Genomic DNA, 18,728 nt, shown 5'->3' on the forward strand with positions numbered 1-18,728 from the left:
ATGGGCAAAAAACGGGAGCCGCATCTCGCCTGCCGCGTTTGATGGCATGCCCCACCGCAGGTTTTAATTGTTATGGTAATCGTTGGTGGTAGTTAATGATAATAGAGGTTATTGTAGGAGTAATAAATACAAGTAACAATTATTACTCATCATAACTGCTAATGTCGACGAAACGACCGATAAGTCAAACGACCACTTGGATTGACCGCCACTGATTAGAAACGAGTAAAAATGCTTAGCGATGAGTGGTAATCGACTTCAATGACTGGTCGAAGCAATACACCTTGAAGTGCGTTGAATATAAGTGGTCCCCGTCTCTTGGCAGCCAGCTTTCCCGCCGGACAGCCTGCTCCCACATACTTCGCACATTTGGGTCCTTGGGAAACCTGTTTATGAAAAAAGGTGACCGACAGGTGTGAAAGCTGAGGCAGACTACGAACTATCAGCATGTTCCGCGACAGACAGATACGTTTTCAATATGCTCAAATTGGTATTTAAAACTGAAACGTAATCCCGGAGCCCCTTTTCAGCTGTACGCAAGGCACGAAGCAACCATTTTTCACTGCAACATCCAGAAGCCACCGCGCCAACTACGCACCACGGCGGAAGCGCGTTTTTTTTTTTTGCCTTGGTAAGATGGCGGCGCGCGGCTTCAGCTCAGGGGCATCCCCTCCGCGCCAGCAGTCTTTTTAAACTTCCTTGGCGACAACGTACAGCAAACGTGGAGATAGCCACACCAGCGCAAGACAGAAATATAGCTTGTTGGTACAATTAGGCGATTGATTCTTAATTTCTGATGAAAACTTACGGCCGAGATGAGGTAGAGTCGTTGTCAAAAGCGTAGAGTCCAGGAGATCTGCTTCTGCGCCATTTCATGTAGTTTGTAATGCATTTCTAGTGTTCCAAATATCTTGATGGTAAGAATTTTTGTCCTACTTCTCTATTGGTAAGGACCTCTACTAAGACTAAATCAGCGCCACTACACGGCTCATAAGTAGACCCCCTGGGTTCTGCACTTTTGACATTGGCTGTACTTCGTCATGAAAGCTTTCACTCTGCGACACAGGCAGGCGAGCATAGTTTCAAAACACGAACTGTTTTGCAGTTTAGCATACCGGTCTGTTTTTCTTCTGCAGTCCTTGTACAAATTAGTTTATAACCTGAAATTACTATTCATATTTACAGATCAAGGAGTTCTGTCAGCTTTCCTGCGCGGAAATGCTATAGATATGATTTGTACTCAAATTATTGTAAGAAATATTTTCTCTCACCGCTTGCAGATGCCACTCAATGCACTGTCCCAACCTGATGATGGGCAGAGCAGTGCACTAAAGCCTTCAATTCATAAGGTTTTTTTTGGAGTTGCATGTGGTTGAAATTGAGGTGAATTTAGGTCATTTTCTTGCTCGGAAAGCAAAAAGGAGGGTTTAATGCACCGAAGACAGATAAAAACATTTTAAGATGTATGGAACTTTATTTGGAAAGAGTCGGAGCCATAAGTTTTGGCATAAGGTTTTTTAATTTTCTTTATTTTAAACGCGCAGCACTTTCCTATGCAGTGGCTTAAAGGCGAGCTTTTTGTGGCATCCTGTCTTGCCGGTTACCGTAGTGCCGTCGTTGCATAAAAGTGGCCAAATGAACTTGTCGGACTCTCAGTTTGTGGCGTGGTCATTTCTTGCTAGGCAAATGATAAGGGACACTGCTCTACTCGAAGAAAAGTAGTCGTATGCGTTTACCAACGTACCCCACCTTTTTGCAGCGTGAGGAAGAAGTTAAACGAAACTGATTCCGTTTACACGATTCTTGTGTTGTGAATACGTGCCAACAAAGCAGGCGACGCGACAGAAAACGCGGGCAGTGCAGGCCACGTGAGCGCCGCTTGATGGATGGATGGATGGAATGGATGAATGGAATATAGGAGCGTCCCCTTTGAAACGGGGTGGTAGCAGTAGCTATCATGCTCATTTTTCTCCCTATATCTTTATTTAGAATGGTTAACTAAACCACCATTCTATTTATTAAATTTTGCTCATACATTACTAACATTATGTCACTTCTCTGCTTTTAAGCCACAAATCTTCCAGCCGTCTTTTGCTAGTTTCCACCGCCGGTTTATTCACCCGACCACTGATATCTCTAAACCCCAGAGCTTCACGAACAGTGATTGCGCCTCCACCAACTTCCGGATGGATACCATTACATTCGAGTATAATATGGGCAATTGTTTTACTGGAGTTTCCACATACAGCACATGCGTCATCTCCATTGTTAAATTTCTTTTTGTAGCTGCGTGTTCTAAGGCACCCTGATCTCGCTTCAAAAAGTAGGGCACTGCCTTCTTCCTTCCTGATCTGCATTTTCCAATTTCGGTATAATTCCACACTCTGTTTCTTTTCCATCGAATTTATCCAATTTTTACCTTCTGTGTTCTTCACCTGTTATAATGCTCTTTATTTCTCCGTCCTTGTTACTAGCATACTTACTAGTTAGTTTCCTAGTTCTTTTCCTCCATTGGGAGTCAACGCTTTTTACGTACAGGTATTTAAATACCTTAGCTGCCCATCTGTTACTGTCCAATTTCCTCAGGCGTTCCTCATATAATATTTTAGTCTGAGCTTCCCGTACTTCGAAAGATGCCCAGCCCTTATCTCCCTGTACCGCCTCGTTTGTAGTTTTGCCGTGGGCACCTAGCGCTAATCGTCCAACGGATCTCTAATTTGTTTTTAATGTCGACTGTACCTCTGATTTTAGGCACAAAACCGCATTTCCGAAAGTAAGTCCGGGCACCATAATTCCTTTTCAAATACCCCTCAATACCGCATACCTATTGCATCCCCACAATGCCTTCTGCTTCATTATCCCGGCATTCCTTCGCCCTTTGGCCTTAAGTGATTGCTCATGCTTTCCAATGTATGCCAATCCTTTGTTTACCCATACCCCCAAATATTTATATTCTGCTACTCTAGGTATTTCAAGGCCTTGAATTTTAGGACCCTGATCAGTTGAGCCGTTGAAAATCATCAGACCCGACCTAACTGCGCTGAAACTGAATCCTAGAGCGTCCCCTTCGTCTCCGCAATACTTAACTAGAGTTTGCAATTCTTCCAGACTCTCAGCTAGCAGCACAATATCGTCTGCATACATCGAACCGGGGAGGCGCTGCTCTACCGCCTTTCCACCTAATCTGTATGACAGGTTAAAACCTAGGTTACTGTCTCGTATCCTCCGTTCCAGGTTTATCATATAAAGCATGAACAGCACCGGTGATAGAGGACAGCCTTGTCTTAATCCATTGCATACTTTGACATCCTCCGTACTTCTTATCCCTTCCCATGTAATTTCTACTTTGTTATCCCTGTATATTTCCTGTAGGAACTCTATTATCTCATAAGCGATACCTTCTTCTTTTAATATGTTCCACAGGAGTTCCCTGCTTACGTTGTCGTACGCCCCGTTTATGTCCAGGAAGGCCAAATACAAAGGTCTATTTTCCACTCTAGATATTTCGATGCATTGGGTAAGCACGAACAGGCAATCATCTAAGCGCCTACCATTTCTAAAGCGGTTCTGAAGTTCTCCGAGTATCTCGTTACTTTCAACCCATGCTTGAACCTTTAATTTCACCGCCTGCATGGCTAACCTGTACATTACAGATGTTATGGTAATCGGCCTGTAGGATTTTATGTGCATCCTTTCTCCTTTCCCTTTATAAATGAAATTCATTTTACTCTGCCGCCAGCTGTCCGGAATTTGCTTATTCGCTATGACTGTTTCCAAAGCTTTTAACAACGTTTCCTTACTTTTTGGACCGAGTTCATTAATCAGCTTGATCGGAATTCCATCTATTCCTGTAGATGTGTTTTTAGGAATATTTTTTTCTGCCTTTTTCCAGTTTAGATTGGTCAGTTCTAAGCTGCTTTGTATTCTGCTACCTTGTGTTGCTTCCTGATTTGCGGAGATTACCCTATCGTCGTTCTTAAATGACTCGGCTATAACTGATGTAATGTAGTTCACTGCATTGTCTCCCTTTAAACAATTTCCCTCGTTATCTTGAATCCGATCTTGCTTTCTTTGATTCTTCTTCCCTAGCCAGCTTATATGGTTCCAGAATTTTCTTGCTCCGCCTCTAGAGGCATCGTGTATATCAGCCATCCAGCGATCGGTGGACTGTCTTATTTTACTTTGCACGAGGGCCTGCACTTGAAGTTTCTTTTGTCGATATGATTCCCATTTTTGGTCGATTTCCTCCTGAGAAGCCTATGCTTTCTTTGCCATTCGGTGTTCCCTTGAAGCAGCCCGTCGTTGTTCAATAGCTTCCCTGATTTCCTTATTCCACCAGCTCCGTGGCTTCCTCTTTCCATTCCAGCGGTTTGCTACTTTAACCTCCTGAATTTTACTCCTTATGAGTAGTTCTACCTGTTCATAATCCCAGTCTTCCATGGGGCTTTTCTCTATTGCTTCCTCTATGTCTGCAGCTATCTGCGCTATTTGATCGTCGTTTAATTTTGCGTTTACGTTTTGTCTAAGTTCCATTTCTCTTTTCATCAAGGGCCCCATCTGCAGACTAATACGTTTATGATCACTTCCCAGATTACACTCCCCTTCTTCGTCTATTTCCATTTTTGTGACCTTGCTATAAATTTCCTGCGACATTAGACAATAGTCAATGGTCGTCTGCCTGTTGCGGAATTCCCACGTGATTTGGCCTTCACATTTTGTTTCTCTATTTACTATAACTAGATCGTGTCGCTCGCAGAAATCTAGCATTAGCTTCCCGTTACAATCCGTGTATCCATCCAGATCGTCGATGTGGCCGTTCATGTCCCCCAGCAGAATAATATTGGCCCCGTTCCCAAACTGGCTTATATCGTCACTGAGACATTCAACAAGATCCCTGTTTTCTTGCCTGCATTGATGTCCTGTTCCTAAATAAACTACCCCTAGCCATGTCCTTATGCCGGCAATGGTTCCTGAAACCCAGATATGTTCTTTACAAGATGATTTAATTCTTTGCCAATTTGTTCCCTGGTGTATCAACATACCTACCCCTCCACCCTTTCTTTCCGTTCTCGTTCTGTTGCACCCTTCCCAGACGTAGCCTTCTATAAACGGCGGATCTTCTAGATCCCTGAGATGAGTCTCGCAAAGAGCGTACACACCTATTTTGTCATCCTTCAACTGCTGTTCTATCTCTAGCCATTTCGCTCTTTTTCTACCTCCTTGCATGTTTATGTAGCTGATCCTAGTGCTAAATTTCTTTTTTGTACTTTTCTTTCTCGACCTACTCTTTGCCATTTTTGGGGGCTCAGCCTCCATTATTACACTTTCTTCTGCTTCACTTCTAACTACCTCTGTGCACGGAGTCCTCGCGGACCCCCTAAAAAAGCTACAGCCCTGCCTGCCAAGCGCCGGCCGATCTCTGCTCCGACCCTTCTGTTAAAATGAATGCCATCTCGCTGAAAAGCCCTACCAAAACCTGCTTTATGTACCCCCCTGTTTACCTCAACCACTTCGAAACGCTTCTCCAGGCTTAACTTTCTTACGTCCTGATTAACTGTCACCACGTCCTTTTCCGTCTTTCCGTTCAATCCTAGCACCTCCGGTACTGTGCATACAACTATCTGCGTCTGCTGTGCTATCTCCCTGATCTCGTCAACTCCCTTAGCTAAACTTTCCACCACTCCTGCAGCGTCACCATTTAGGACATCGTTTAGACCCGCGGCTACTATTACCATACTGCACTCTGCGGAATCCTTCAACAGCCTATTTTTACTCTCTTTTAGTACAGCCCTCATTGTTCTCCCTGGGAAGGCTCTAACCAACACTCTCTTATCACCCCTTACACGTTCCAAGATATCTCGCTTGCACCTGTTCATGTTAGAATCTCCGGCGATAAGCACCTCGGCCTTCTCTCTCCCTCTCCCAACTGTTGGCTCCTGCTTTCGGTTATCTGTGTCCTTATCTCTGGGATTTTCATTCTTCCTTACTTCTTCCTTTTTTTCCGGCGTCTTAGCTGCTTCTAAATAACTCTGACGGTTCGGATCCGCCTGACCTACTTTGCTTATGCCTTCCATGCCAGTGCTGGCCCCAGCCACGTGGCCCGCATTGGAATGTTCGTCCTTGTTGGTTCCAAGGACAAAGTCGGCCCCTTTCTTTTCAATCTGAGTAAGCTGTCCAAGCAGTTTCTGATTTTCCGTCCTTAGCAAACTTACTTCATTTTCTAAATCCTCCACACGAGACACTAAACTGCCCCTTTCTTGATCAAATCTATCTAGACGTGCATTCAGTACGCAACATCGACACAAAAAGTCGCTGCCTTCCGCTTCCCCTACAGAATCAAAACGTGTTTCTTTGAGGTTAACCTGCGCCTCACACTGATTACACTTTACCTTCTTTTGATTGCACATCTTAAGCGCTCATCGACTGAACTATAACTGTTACGAATTCTTAGATTATACAAATTGCCAAAAGAAGACACAAGAAACGACAAGCAAACACGCGTTAAAAACCAAATCTGCGAATGAAAGAAAAATATTTATCTAAACAAGACAGCTAAACACTGAACGCCAAGAAAACCTAGCTGCCGGCACGAAAAACCAGGCCGCTAGGACCAAGAGCTAAAATCTATTCTTTAGGCTGCACCTAACCTAACTAGCTGAAAAAGAAATAAAGTTAATAAAAGAAAGAACTCATCTATTTGACGCTTCGGAAGCTCCCGCTGTCGCCAGTCCGTCCGTTTCCGGTAGCCACGTGCAATCGGAGGAGCGATGGAACACGCGTCCGCACTACACGGCTGTCAGCTGTCAACCATGGGCTAAGGTCGCCACCTCGCGCCGTGCTACGGAGTTAGCAAAATTACACTTCTCCGCTTGGCTGCGCGCCGAAGGGGACGGCCGGAGCAACGGCGCGCCGTCGGAGCCGATCCAGCAGGCCACCTATCGGATTTTGGGCTTTCAGGTTTCCCAGACCTCCCTGGTGGGGTTTGCGGATCTTCGTGTCCATACACTAACCCCTCATGGACATGCGCCCGTGCCACAGTTTCAGGCGCAGGAGTGATAATTAAACAGCTGATTAAAGTTTCCTGCCATTATGTATTTTGCTGCATGGCTATAAATGGTAATTCCAAGCATCCCATTGATAATACAATTTGGTGTTTCAGATTTCCTGTAAATAACAGATTTGTTGCATATGTATGCGGCATGGTCTCTTAATTACTGCTGTATGAGTCACGTGCATCCGGAAAGAGTGGTAAGCTATGACAGTACTTTACAGACTTCAGAACACACATATAAATTCCCGCTTAAACGAAACCGGGCAAACGAGCCTGCGGGCCTAGAAGAGTTTCTCACTCTCTCTAAATTTTTTTTGAATTCTGTCGCGCCACGTGTGATGTCAGATGTTTTCGTCCAATCCTGAATTTCTTTCTCTCTTCAGCGCCAATTCAGCCGGTTTCAGTTTTGAACGTGAGCCTTACCACTACTGCATTAGAAATGGTCAGCCTCTAAAATACTGAGAATTTTTGTCAGGTTTAGCTTAGAGACGAAGGCGTCCCAAAGGTACTAAGGCTACGAAAGACGCCGTAGTGGAGGCGTTCAGAAACTTCAGCTGCCTGAAGGTCTATAACGTGCACTGACCTCAGATATGAGCGGGTGTTAGGTGCTTTGTTTTCAATCTTCATTGTCGATGTCAGTGCACATTAAAAAACCTCAGGGGGTCAAAATCTCCGGGGCCCTCCACTACGGCGTCTCTCATAGCCTGAGTCGCTTTGGGACGTTAAATTCCACAAACCAAACCAAACCAATTCTCTTTCAAGAGTGGCTGCCGCAGAACCGCTTTGAGAAGTCGGATTAGATCCCCTTCAATCCGTTTGTGCATAATAGAGTTTAGAAAATGTTTTGATAGCCTTAGTTACTTATGCGCTAACACCCAATGCTTAGGTAATTTTAGGGAAACAATCTTTCCACATTTTGAACGCATATCCTTTGATTCGCGAACTGATATTCATATGCCAGAAATGTCAAAACCCGGTAATATGTTGGCTCTATACGCTATAAAAGCAACCGTTATGAATTTTAGTGGGATTGGCGACGGCTGCTCAACATCGTGTTCAAAGGTGTGCGGAGCTTCGAGAAAACCACGGCAGTCATGGTCGAAAATGAGCGCTACATGAGCGAACTGGCAGTGTTCCTGGGCCAGTACGAACCGTGAGTTTGCAGTCTGCTTCCTTTTTTTGTGTGTTATTATAGTTTAAAAATAGCCACTACTGCTACTACAGTGTCGATAAATAATGCTAATAGTGGGTTCACAGAAAAGGAAAAGTTCGTATTTGTCACATATTTATTTGATTATTTATTTATTTATTTACCCACAGTGCCAAGCGGTATTAGAATGTCGGAGGGTACGCATAAAAAAAACATAACATAAGCGGTGTCAGTCACGGAAACAAGTCAACATCGCATCAAAAAGCAGAGACAAAACAAACCAGATAAAAATCTTGCAGCATTACAAAAATAAAATTGTTATTATACCGTAGAAAAGAAAACATAATTGGACAAAATACAAGCAGTGTCTGATGGCAATTTGTTCAAATCGCGTGCTGTTTTGGAGAAACAAAAATTAGTTCTCGTTTAGCTCTAGTTAACCGTAGTTGAACCGCGAAAGTAACACCGAAAGCTGCTTTTGCCCGTTACATAATTATCCTATCGCCCTATCAGTTTAAGGTGCTACATTTTTGGGGACACTCAAGCTCATCCTTTAAGGGTATGACGCGAGAGGGTAAGCTACCAGCCCACATATAAAGTCACGCTCCAACTAAGCCGCATGGACGTGCCTGCGTATCATAGGGGTAACGAGAATGTAAATGGTTCTGGCAGGCTGATTCTGATATCGCCCTCCCATAAGAAAGGAGCGACCATGTTGGCAGCTCTTGCCGGGGCACAGGGGTAACGTGAATTCAAATGACATGGCAGGCAGTTTGTTTTATGAAGACACCGTAGATACGCCTCTTCGGCGTAGCTGCGGCCACCCAATGTCTCGTGAAGCTGTTATCTTTGCGATTAGAGATGTAATGAGGTTCTAGTATATATTTGTCCCTTTCAATACCAACTGAGTAATGATAAATCGCGTGAAATAATATTATTTGGTTCGCAGGAAGGAAACGTCGCAGTATCTGTCGCACTTGTTTTGTGGACACCTGGCCCGCATCGTAAGGGAAGGAAATAATATGGGAGTGAATGTGGATAGTGAGAAAGAGGAGCCGTAGTGGAGGGCTGCGGAGCAATTTCGACCAACTGGGGATCTTTAACGTGCGCTGACATCGCACAGCACACGGACGTCACTTCGTTTCTCCTCCATCGAAACGCAGCCTCCGGGTGTCGGGATCGAACCCGAGTACTCGGCACAGTAGTCGGGCATCTTTACTGCACTACCGCGGCGGTAGAAAACTTCGCAAAAGCAGAAAGCGTGCTCGGCGGTTGTCCATCTATGAATGCCGGAAATGTCAGCGCTCAAGTTAAAGTGGTCGAAGAACCATCTAGCTAACCTACCGGAGGAACCTGGAACCGTCTCGAACAATAACGAAACAGTTATGCTTCGCCGCAATCACTCGAGAAATATCTCGGCGCATTTCGCGCTACAAAGTTGTTGTGGCTGTAGGAAGAAGGAAAAGAAAATGCACGGGCCTGCTACTGGCTCTGTAGCTGAGCCATCTCCGCTGCCTCGTGCGGACCGAATAGAAAATAAAGAAGAAAGGAAAAAGATGGTTGGTTGGTTTGTGGGGTTTAACGTCCCAAAGCAACTCAGGCTATGAGAGACGCCGTAGTGGAGGACTCCGGAAATTTCGACCACCTGGGGTTCTTTAACGTGCACTGACATCGCACAGCACACGGACGCCTTGCTTTTCGCCTCCACCAAAAAGCTGCCGCCGAGGCCGGGATTCGATCCCGCGTCCTTGGGAACAGTAGTCGAGCGTCGTAACCACTGCGCCACCCCGGCGGGTAAAGGAAAAAGAAGAGGGAGAGAAAGAAGAGGGAGAGAAAGACGCACGCTGGCAACAACAGCCGTCGTCCACCACCGAAGCAGTGCGGAAGAGTGGCAGTTCCTTGCCTTACTGGGAGGTCAACGCCGCTTGTGGCAGGGGCTAGCCAGCCACCGAAGTTTTACCTGTTCTAGGCCGTGATTGCACCCCCCCCCCCCGCTTAGGTGGTGGACGACGGCTGTTGTTGCGGCGTGCGTCTTTCTCTCCCTCTTATTTTTCTTTATTTTCTCTTCTGTCCGCACGAGGCAGCGGAGGTGGCTCAGCTACAGAGCCAGTAAAAGGCCCGTGCATTTTCTTTTCCTTCTTCTTATAGCCACAACAACAACAAGCAGTGGCGGGTGCAATGACGGCCTACAACGGATAAAATTCGGTGGCTGGCTAGCCCCCGCCTCAAGCGGCGTTGACCTACCGTCCCAGCCCCGTAAGGCCAGGAACTGCCACCCGTCACCCCCGCGCTACAGAAAGCGATAAAGAAGCGTATCGCGACAAGGCCGCGCGTTGGTGGATGTTGAAAACAATGGCAAATACAGGTCCCAATGGTTGGTGGCAATAGATGCTCTGTCTAATCTCCCGTGGCTTCACCGCTGCGAGTGTGTGTACTCTGCGTATTACCACTAGAAAAAGTTTAGCCGATATTCTCCAATTCGCTTTCAAATGCCAGTTCACTAACCAAAAACTGAACTCCTGTAAATTAACCATTTCCCATTTATTCTATCTTCGGCTCTGCATACGCAGTTAAAATCTCCAAGTAAAAATAATAAATCTGCCACATTTCTAATAAGAGCCTAAACCTCGGAAAAATAATTTACGCTCTTCTTTTCTGTTTGGCGCATACACACATGTCATTCACCATTTCTTGTTTGAAAAGGAAATGTCACGCGCAATTAGTTGGCCGTTCACACCTACAGTCAATGACTCTTACACTATTTCCAATGTATTACAATAAATTGCGCAATATACAGAAGTACCGACAGCATGACATACACAAACACTATAACGGTCTTGAAAAGGCTCGATCATGCCGCTCGTCATATCTTCGTCTCCTGTGCTTTAATAATAGCTAAATCTTCTAAGAATGTTAATCTTACTCGATATTGTTGCGCTTTGCAGAGAGAACTCTCGCATTCAACGTGGCTACAAGCAGTGGTTTTATCTGTCTGCCACCTTGACAGAGAGTGAAACGAGCCGTTCGGTCTCACCGCGGTCAGCCGCCGCCGTCGGGTTCGAACCCGGGTACTCCGGCACAGTAGGGAGATTAATTTTTGTCTAGTGTTCTCACCATCTGCAGTCCAACACTTGAACGGGAGGCAAGGAACGCCACGCGACAGGAGCGATGGTGTACCGTCCAAACTCACCCTTGCCGGAGAACGTGTGACAGATACTGCGCCTTTCCTAATTCCATATAGTACTGCGACGAGCCCCGATAAAAGGCAAACAATGTGAGGCACAAGTCAGGAGAAGAAGGGTAGGCTTTCGACATTCTCCTCTTAATAGACATCAAACAGAGGCCTTAATTTTGAAATGAAAACCTTCACTACGCTTGTCAACACTGCGCTTCGCGTGAGCCGGCGTATGTTGGAGCACGAGTGACGTCACGCATGGCACAGCTGGCCGCCGCCGTCGCCTTTCGCCGCTGCCACACGCTATGCGTCATCGTTTGGCGTGCGCCGCTAGCACGTGTCTATCGCGGAGGCCGGCTATATACGTATTTACTCGCATAATGATCACACTCGCGTAATGATCGCACCCCTGAATTTTGAGGTCAAAATTCAATTTTTTAAATTCCCCGCGTAATGATCGCACCCCTAACATGGAGCCGCCTGGTGGTTGATCTGCAGTCATCCCGCAGCGAATGCATTCCGACGAGTTCCCAACCTAGTCTAGTAACGTTGGAGTTCCCATGATTCCATGCTTTGCGGCGTTCGCCATTTTGCAATTCGGCAGCGTCGTAGCGTGCTTTGTGTTTTTGTGCGAGTTTACGCCATTTCACCATGGGGCGGTATGCCAGTTACACCGCCGCGTTCAAGCTCAATGCTGTCGACTATGCACTGGAGCATGGCAACCGCGCTGCTGGTAGGCATTTCGGCGTGGACGAAATGAGGATACGCTATTGGAAGAAGCAGCGCGAGAAGCTGATGGCTACGAACAAGACACGGCGGGCTTTCCGTGGACCCAAAACGGGCAAGTTCCCTCGTGTTGAGGAGGCGGTCCTAGAATACGTGAGGGACCTGCGCAAGGATGGTTGTGCAGTGTCATTAGAAATGATACAGACGCAGGCGCGCACAACTGCCAGGAAGCTGGGAATCGCCGAAAAGGATTTCCGCGCTAGCTCCGGTTGGACGACTCGCTTTATGCGACGGAATGGACTTTCCCTGAGCCGGCGGACGTCGTTGTGCCAGCGGCTCCCAGCTGCGTATGAAAGCAAAGTGATAGACTTCCATCACTTCGTCACTAGGCTTCGCGAAAAATGCGGTTACCTCATGTCGCAAATTGGAAACGCCGATCAAACTCCACTGATGTTCGACATGCCCCGGAATACAACTGTGAACGAGAAGGGTGCTCGGAGCGTCCTCGTGAAGACGTCTGGCGCAGAAAAACATCGATGCACAGTCATGCTTGCTGTGACGGCCGACGGGCGGAAGCTGCCACCATACGTGATCTTCAAACGGAAGACTATTCCAAAGGGAAACTTTCCCAGTGGCATCCATATACGTGCACAGATGAAAGGGTGGATGATTGCAGACCTGATGGTCGACTGGATCAAGACTGTTTGGGGAAGAAGACCAGGAGCATTTCTGCTTCCCTCGCTTCTGGTTTTGGACAGTTTTAGGGGTCACCTTGTGGACAGCGTGCGTGCCAAGCTGAAAGAGCTGCGCACGGACATTGCAGTCATTCCTGGCGGCCTGACTTCGCTGCTGCAGCCTCTCGACGTGTCTTTGAACAAACCGTTCAAGGACAACGTTCGACGACTTTATGCTGAGTGGATGGCGATGGGCCAGCATGATTTGACGCCGAGCGGAAAGATTAGAAGGCCATCCGTGGAGATGCTGTGCTCGTGGATCACAGAAGCGTGGAGCAGTATCCCCGACGAGGTAGTGGCTAAGAGTTTTACGAAGACAGGTATATCTAACGCTTTGGATGGAACGGAAGATGACTTCCTGTGGGATTGTGAAGATGCTCCCAGCGACGACACTGCCGTTTCCGATGAGTCGTGCAGCAGTGAAAGCGAGGATGGCGAGGATTCAGACTTTGATTAGAGTACTGACGAAAAAAAAATAAATGGGCATTGTGCACTCCATGTGATGCTTAATGTGCGTGTTTATTGCGAAGGTAAGCCTTACTCAGCTTTTATTTTTGGTTGTAATCGAGATATATGTTCTAAGACGTCTGACCTGCAACTTGTTTGCGTTTTCGGTGGTCAAAAATTTTTTGTAAAACATTTACCCCGCGTAATGATCGCACCCCGAAATTTGCGTCAGTATTTAAAAAAAAAGTGCGATCATTATGCGAGTTACAGAATAGGCATGCGCATTCAACATAGAAGAAGAGTGATACTACCGATACAGAAGTGCTACCACGGGAGTTGGCTGAAAAGGAGCGAGGAAATGAAAGGCTGAAAGCTCTACGAGCGTCCGAGACACCAGAACAATGAGAAGAACGTCTCGCTAAAGGACGTCGTGGTGGTAGAAAGCATTTATATAGGATACAAATACAGGAGGTTATGCATGAGCTGACCCTGAAGGGGCCAACCCTCAAACACTAGGTGGAGGTCCCTAGTTCGGGACCCCAGTGGCGTCTGCCGACGCTCGGGGTCGCCTCCCAGGCCTCCCGGGTTGGGTTGGGGGGAGGGGCGATAGCCGGATTTGAGGGGCAGGCCCACATCATGTGGTAGATGTCCGAAGACACAACCCCACCGTGCGGACAGCAAAGCCGAATCTAAAAAGCCTAAAGCACAACCATAAGCTAAACAGTAAGTATATCCATAAGTTAAACCATAAGCATATCCATAAGTTAAACCGTAAGCATTTCCATAAACTAAATCATAAAGCATAACCATAAGCTAAACCGTATGATCTGGATAAAGTTCCATTAGAATATGCTGTGGAAGTGAGGAATCGATTTCAAGAATTAGATCTAGAAGACAGAGAGCCCGAAGAGATGTGGACTGATGTTCGTGATATAATACAAGAAGTTGCTACTAAGGTAGTTCCAAAGGAAAAGAAATGCAAGAAAGCAAAATGGTTATCTGAAGAGGCTTTGCAAATAGCTGAGGAAAGGAGGATGGCAAAAGTTATCGGGGAAAGAGAAAGATACAAGGTTCTCAATGCGGATTTTCCGAAAATAGCAAGGAGAGATAAGAATGCCTTCCTGAACATACAGTGCCAAGCAGTTGAGGACAGCAGCCAATTAAGGAACACAAGAGCTCTGTGTAAGACAATCAAAGATATCAAAGGAAGCTTCTGTGCTAAGCTGGGCATGATAAAGGACAAACGAGGCAAGGACCTCACTGAAGCCTCAGAGATAAAGAAGAGGTGGCAGGAATACACAGAAGAACTGTACAAGAAGGACCCGAATGTGCAAACCCAACATAAGACGGTTGTGACTACTGATCTCGAGCCGGGCATCCTGAAGAGTGAAGTTGAATGGGCCTTAGCCAGCCTTGCTAAGAACAAAGCTAGCGGAATTGATGGCATTCCAGCTGAGCTGCTTCAAAACCTCAACCATGACGCTGTTAACATTCTGCATACATTATGTCAGGAGATTTGGACAACCCTGCAGTGGCCACAGGATTGGAGGAGGTCAGTTTACATCCCCATTCCAAAGAAAGGCAGTGCCAAAGATTGTTCCAACTACCGCACGATCGCGCTTATTTCGCATGCTAGCAAGGTGATGTTGAAAATCCTCCAAGGTAGGCTGCAGCAGTATGTGGATCGGGAGCTTCCGGACGTGCAAGCTGGGTTTCGCAAGGGCAGAGGAACTAGAGACCAAATTGCCAACCTTCGTTGGATCATGGAAAAAGCAAGAGAGTTCCAGAAACCCATCTACTTCTGCTTTATTGATTATGCGAAAGCGTTTGATGCGTAGATCACAGCCGATTGTGGCAAGCTCTCCAAGAGATGGGAGTTCCAATTCACCTCATCTGTCTCCTCAGGAACCTGTATGAAGGACAAGAGGCCACAGTCAGAACTGGGCATGGTCTTACTGATTGGTTTCCGATTGAGAAAGGAGTGAGGCAAGGCTGCATACTGTCGCCCTGCCTATTTAACCTATATGCAGAGTGCATCATGAGGAAGGCCGGTCTGGACGAGTCTTCAGCTGGAGTGAAGATTGCTGGAAAACGTATCAACAACCTTAGATATGCGGATGATACCACTTTAATGGCAGAAAGTGAAGTGGAACTCACGAGACTTCTGATGCGCGTACAAGAAGAGAGTGAGAAGTTTGGGCTTAAACTGAACATTAAAAAGACAAAGATCATGGCGTCTTGCCCTATCAAGTCCTGGAGCATCAATGGGCAAGAAGTGGAAGCTGTGACAGATTTTCTGTTCTTGGGCTCCAAGATTACCTCGGAAGGAGACTGCAGCCATGGAATTAGGAGACGCCTGCTTCTGGGAAAGAGAGCAATGGTTAGCCTTGACCGCCTAGTAAAGAGCAGAGACATTAGTCTGCCAACCAAGATCCGTATAACTCGTGCTATGGTCTTTCCAGTTGTGATGTATGGATGCGAGAGTTGGACTGTGAAGAAGGCTGACCGCCGAAGAATTGACGCGTTTGAATTGTGGTGCTGGCGAAGACTCTTAGAGTTCCTTGGACTGCCAGAAGATCAAATCAATCGATATTGTCGACCATAAGCCCTGACTGCTCATTGGAGGGTCAAATTCTAAAGTTAAAGCTTAGCTACTTTGGTCATCTGAGGAGAAGAGAGGAGTCGCTGGAGAAAGATTTGATGTTATGAAAGGTTGAGGGTCGCCGGAGAAGGAGCAGGCAGCGAACGCGATGGTTAGATGGCATCCTCGAGGCATTGCAGATGAAGGTATGTGATGTTAGGAAGATAGTGAGAGACCGGAAAGCGTGGCGTGACATGGTCCATAGGGTCACGAAGAGTCGGACACGACTGAACGACTGAACTGAACTGAAACCGTAAGCATATCCATAGCCTAAATCATAAAGCATAACCATAAGCTAAACCGTAAGCATATCCATAGGCTAAATCATAAAGCATAACCATAAGCTATACTATAAGCATCACCGAAGCTTTTCGCTTCGAGATATCCAAGCTTAACCTTATAACTAAGCCCCAACCAATTTTTATTATTGGGTACCATCGAGTCTGCCAGCCAGCATTCGGATTTTCACGTAATGGGGATAGAAAGCTTTCGGTTTAAAAATCATGTTTTTCTTGCTGCAGGCGGCACATACTAAATTTCATGGCACTGTGCGTGGCCGACGAGTTGAGTGCATTCTTTCCCGAGCGTCATTCCCGGTCGAGCCACGCGGCACGGCTTCCATACCGCGACCGCAGCCTTCCCGGCAGGCCACAGCTGTGCCTGCGGTTTGCCGAGCGCATCTGTCCGCTCGGCATAGAGGCGTTGTTTCTGCAGGCTGTGGCTGGCACCAGCGTCAGGGAGGACCTCGTCAAGGAGGTCAGTGCATCTTCTTCAGACTGAAGATTTTCACTGCGCGTCAGAGCCCCACGTCATGGTAAACTGTACGTCATCGGCATCGCCAGTGCATGCGTCATTTGTGACAGAATCCCGGGAAGCGGATATGACTGAGTGGGTGGGGCGGAGCACGACGTCACTCGCTACGTGATCGATGGGGGCTCGCAGCGGCGGCTGCGATGATGCCGATGTTAGCAAGTAGGCAGCCACTAGTTTAGGTCAGCGCTGTGCTGGCTTGACAATATTTCTGTTGAGAATTCCCTTGAGAATTGAAGGATCGGCACTTGAGAAACTCGTAAGCCTGAGCGTTGCTGCTGCATGTGGTAGGAAGAGGAGGAGGAGGAAAGAACTTTATTTAACGCACTATTAGGCGTCGAGAATGTCCTCGGCCCGGATCATCAATGCAAAGAGAATTTATTGTGTACATACATACACAAAGGAAGTTTATTCAACTCCAAAGAGAAATAAACCTATATACAGTCTACATGGTTATATACATTTCCACATATTCTCAATTACAAATGGCAGGCCCAGCCTGCGCTGCCCGTTTCACATTTCAGTGCCATCTCATTCACGGCGACACTAAAACACCCGTAAAAAGTTGGAGGGGGCGGAGGGGGGGGGGGTTACATGGAACGCGACATACAAAAATAGAATGCGACACGCAATGCCTCCACACTGCAGTCTTATAAATCATGGACGAACCATCTGGCCGAACAACAAAAACGAAGAAACGTGTATGCCAGCGCTGTAGAAACCGTGCCTCCCCGTCTGTTTCTAGACAGTCGAACAGGTAAGTCCAAAGCAGGAGGCGGAGCCTCTGCAGCGCCGGATACATAGCACGCGCCGGTTGCCTGCGAGCTTCGGCCAGGCAGCGGCGACGCCACAAAACAAAGAAAACAAAACAAATTACCAGGCGCGCCAACACATAAAGATAATTTTTTGGGTATATACATACATACAAAAACGCACATTACTCACAAAACAAAGCACTATACAAAACACTATAGGTTGCATATACATAATAAACTAAAAAAAAATGATTCCCCAGAGAGGGGAAAGCATTATAAACGGGGAGGGTACTAATAAAGGACCACAGGCATCTCAAGTCTGCTGCCCCGTACAACATAGAAGCGCGTGAGCCAGCGCCACAGAAACCGCGTATCGCCGTCCGTTTCTAGCTGTCCAGACAGATACTTCCAGATGACGAGGCGCAGCCTCTGCAAGGCTGGGTACATTGCTCGGGCGAGAGTTCGGTGCACCTCAGCGAGGCACCTGCGACGCCACAACACAAACAGAACCACAGTGAACCACAGGTGTTCAAAAGGGTTGCGCCAGTGCCTGACGCCGGGGTTCATGCGGACGTTAAACATCCTATATGCGAGCCGCCACATTGCTCTGGAAACTACACATTCGAAAAAAACAAACAAACAGTAGAGGGAATTTATTGTATTCCACACACATAGGTACTTGTATACACACACACACACACACGTACTGTCGTATATACACGGGAGGACAACGAAAGGTGCGATACTAGCAACAATCACATATTAATAGTTATTCCGTGTTCATTAATACCCACAGAACACAAGCTCAAAAGAAGGACAGATGATTAAATCTTATATGGCAATACAATTCCTCATGATTTGAGGTACGTAACAAAAGGGGGGGGGGAGGGGTTAGTATGGCAAAGCTGGCATAACAAGCCTGCCGTCCCGAACGACGAAGAAACGGGTGTGCCAGCGCTGCAGAAACCGCGCCTCTCCATCTCTGTCCAGTTGATCAGAGAGATATGTCCACAATAGAAGACGCACTCTCTGCAGCGCTGGGTACATGGCCTTGGCTGGTTGTCTACGGACTTCAGCAAGGCAACGCCTCTTCCACAGCACAAAATATACACAGGCGACTACTAGCCGCGCAAAACATCCGCGTGGTGGCCTGGCGCCAGGGCCACTGTGCACGGAGAACATCCTTCTCACTAAGCGCCACATGACCAGCGCGACTGGGCATTCAAAGAACGTGTGCCT

General features: G+C 46.9%; 1 protein-coding gene across 1 annotated transcript in view; it reads left to right on the plus strand.

The window, feature by feature from the left end:
- Nucleotides 1–18,728, plus strand: part of LOC146172635 (uncharacterized) — a 92,905-nt gene that overhangs the window by 36,081 nt on the left and 38,096 nt on the right. The window contains exons 10-11 of the mRNA XM_084584316.1: nucleotides 8,077–8,204; nucleotides 16,446–16,680. Of these exons, the coding sequence (XP_084440442.1) occupies nucleotides 8,077–8,204; nucleotides 16,446–16,680 (363 nt within the window). The remainder of the gene's footprint in view (nucleotides 1–8,076; nucleotides 8,205–16,445; nucleotides 16,681–18,728) is intronic.

The sequence above is a fragment of the Amblyomma maculatum genome, chromosome 11 (genome assembly GCF_055883805.1).
Source record: "Amblyomma maculatum isolate TAMU_Amacu chromosome 11, ASM5588380v1, whole genome shotgun sequence".
Lineage (NCBI taxonomy): Eukaryota > Metazoa > Arthropoda > Arachnida > Ixodida > Ixodidae > Amblyomma > Amblyomma maculatum.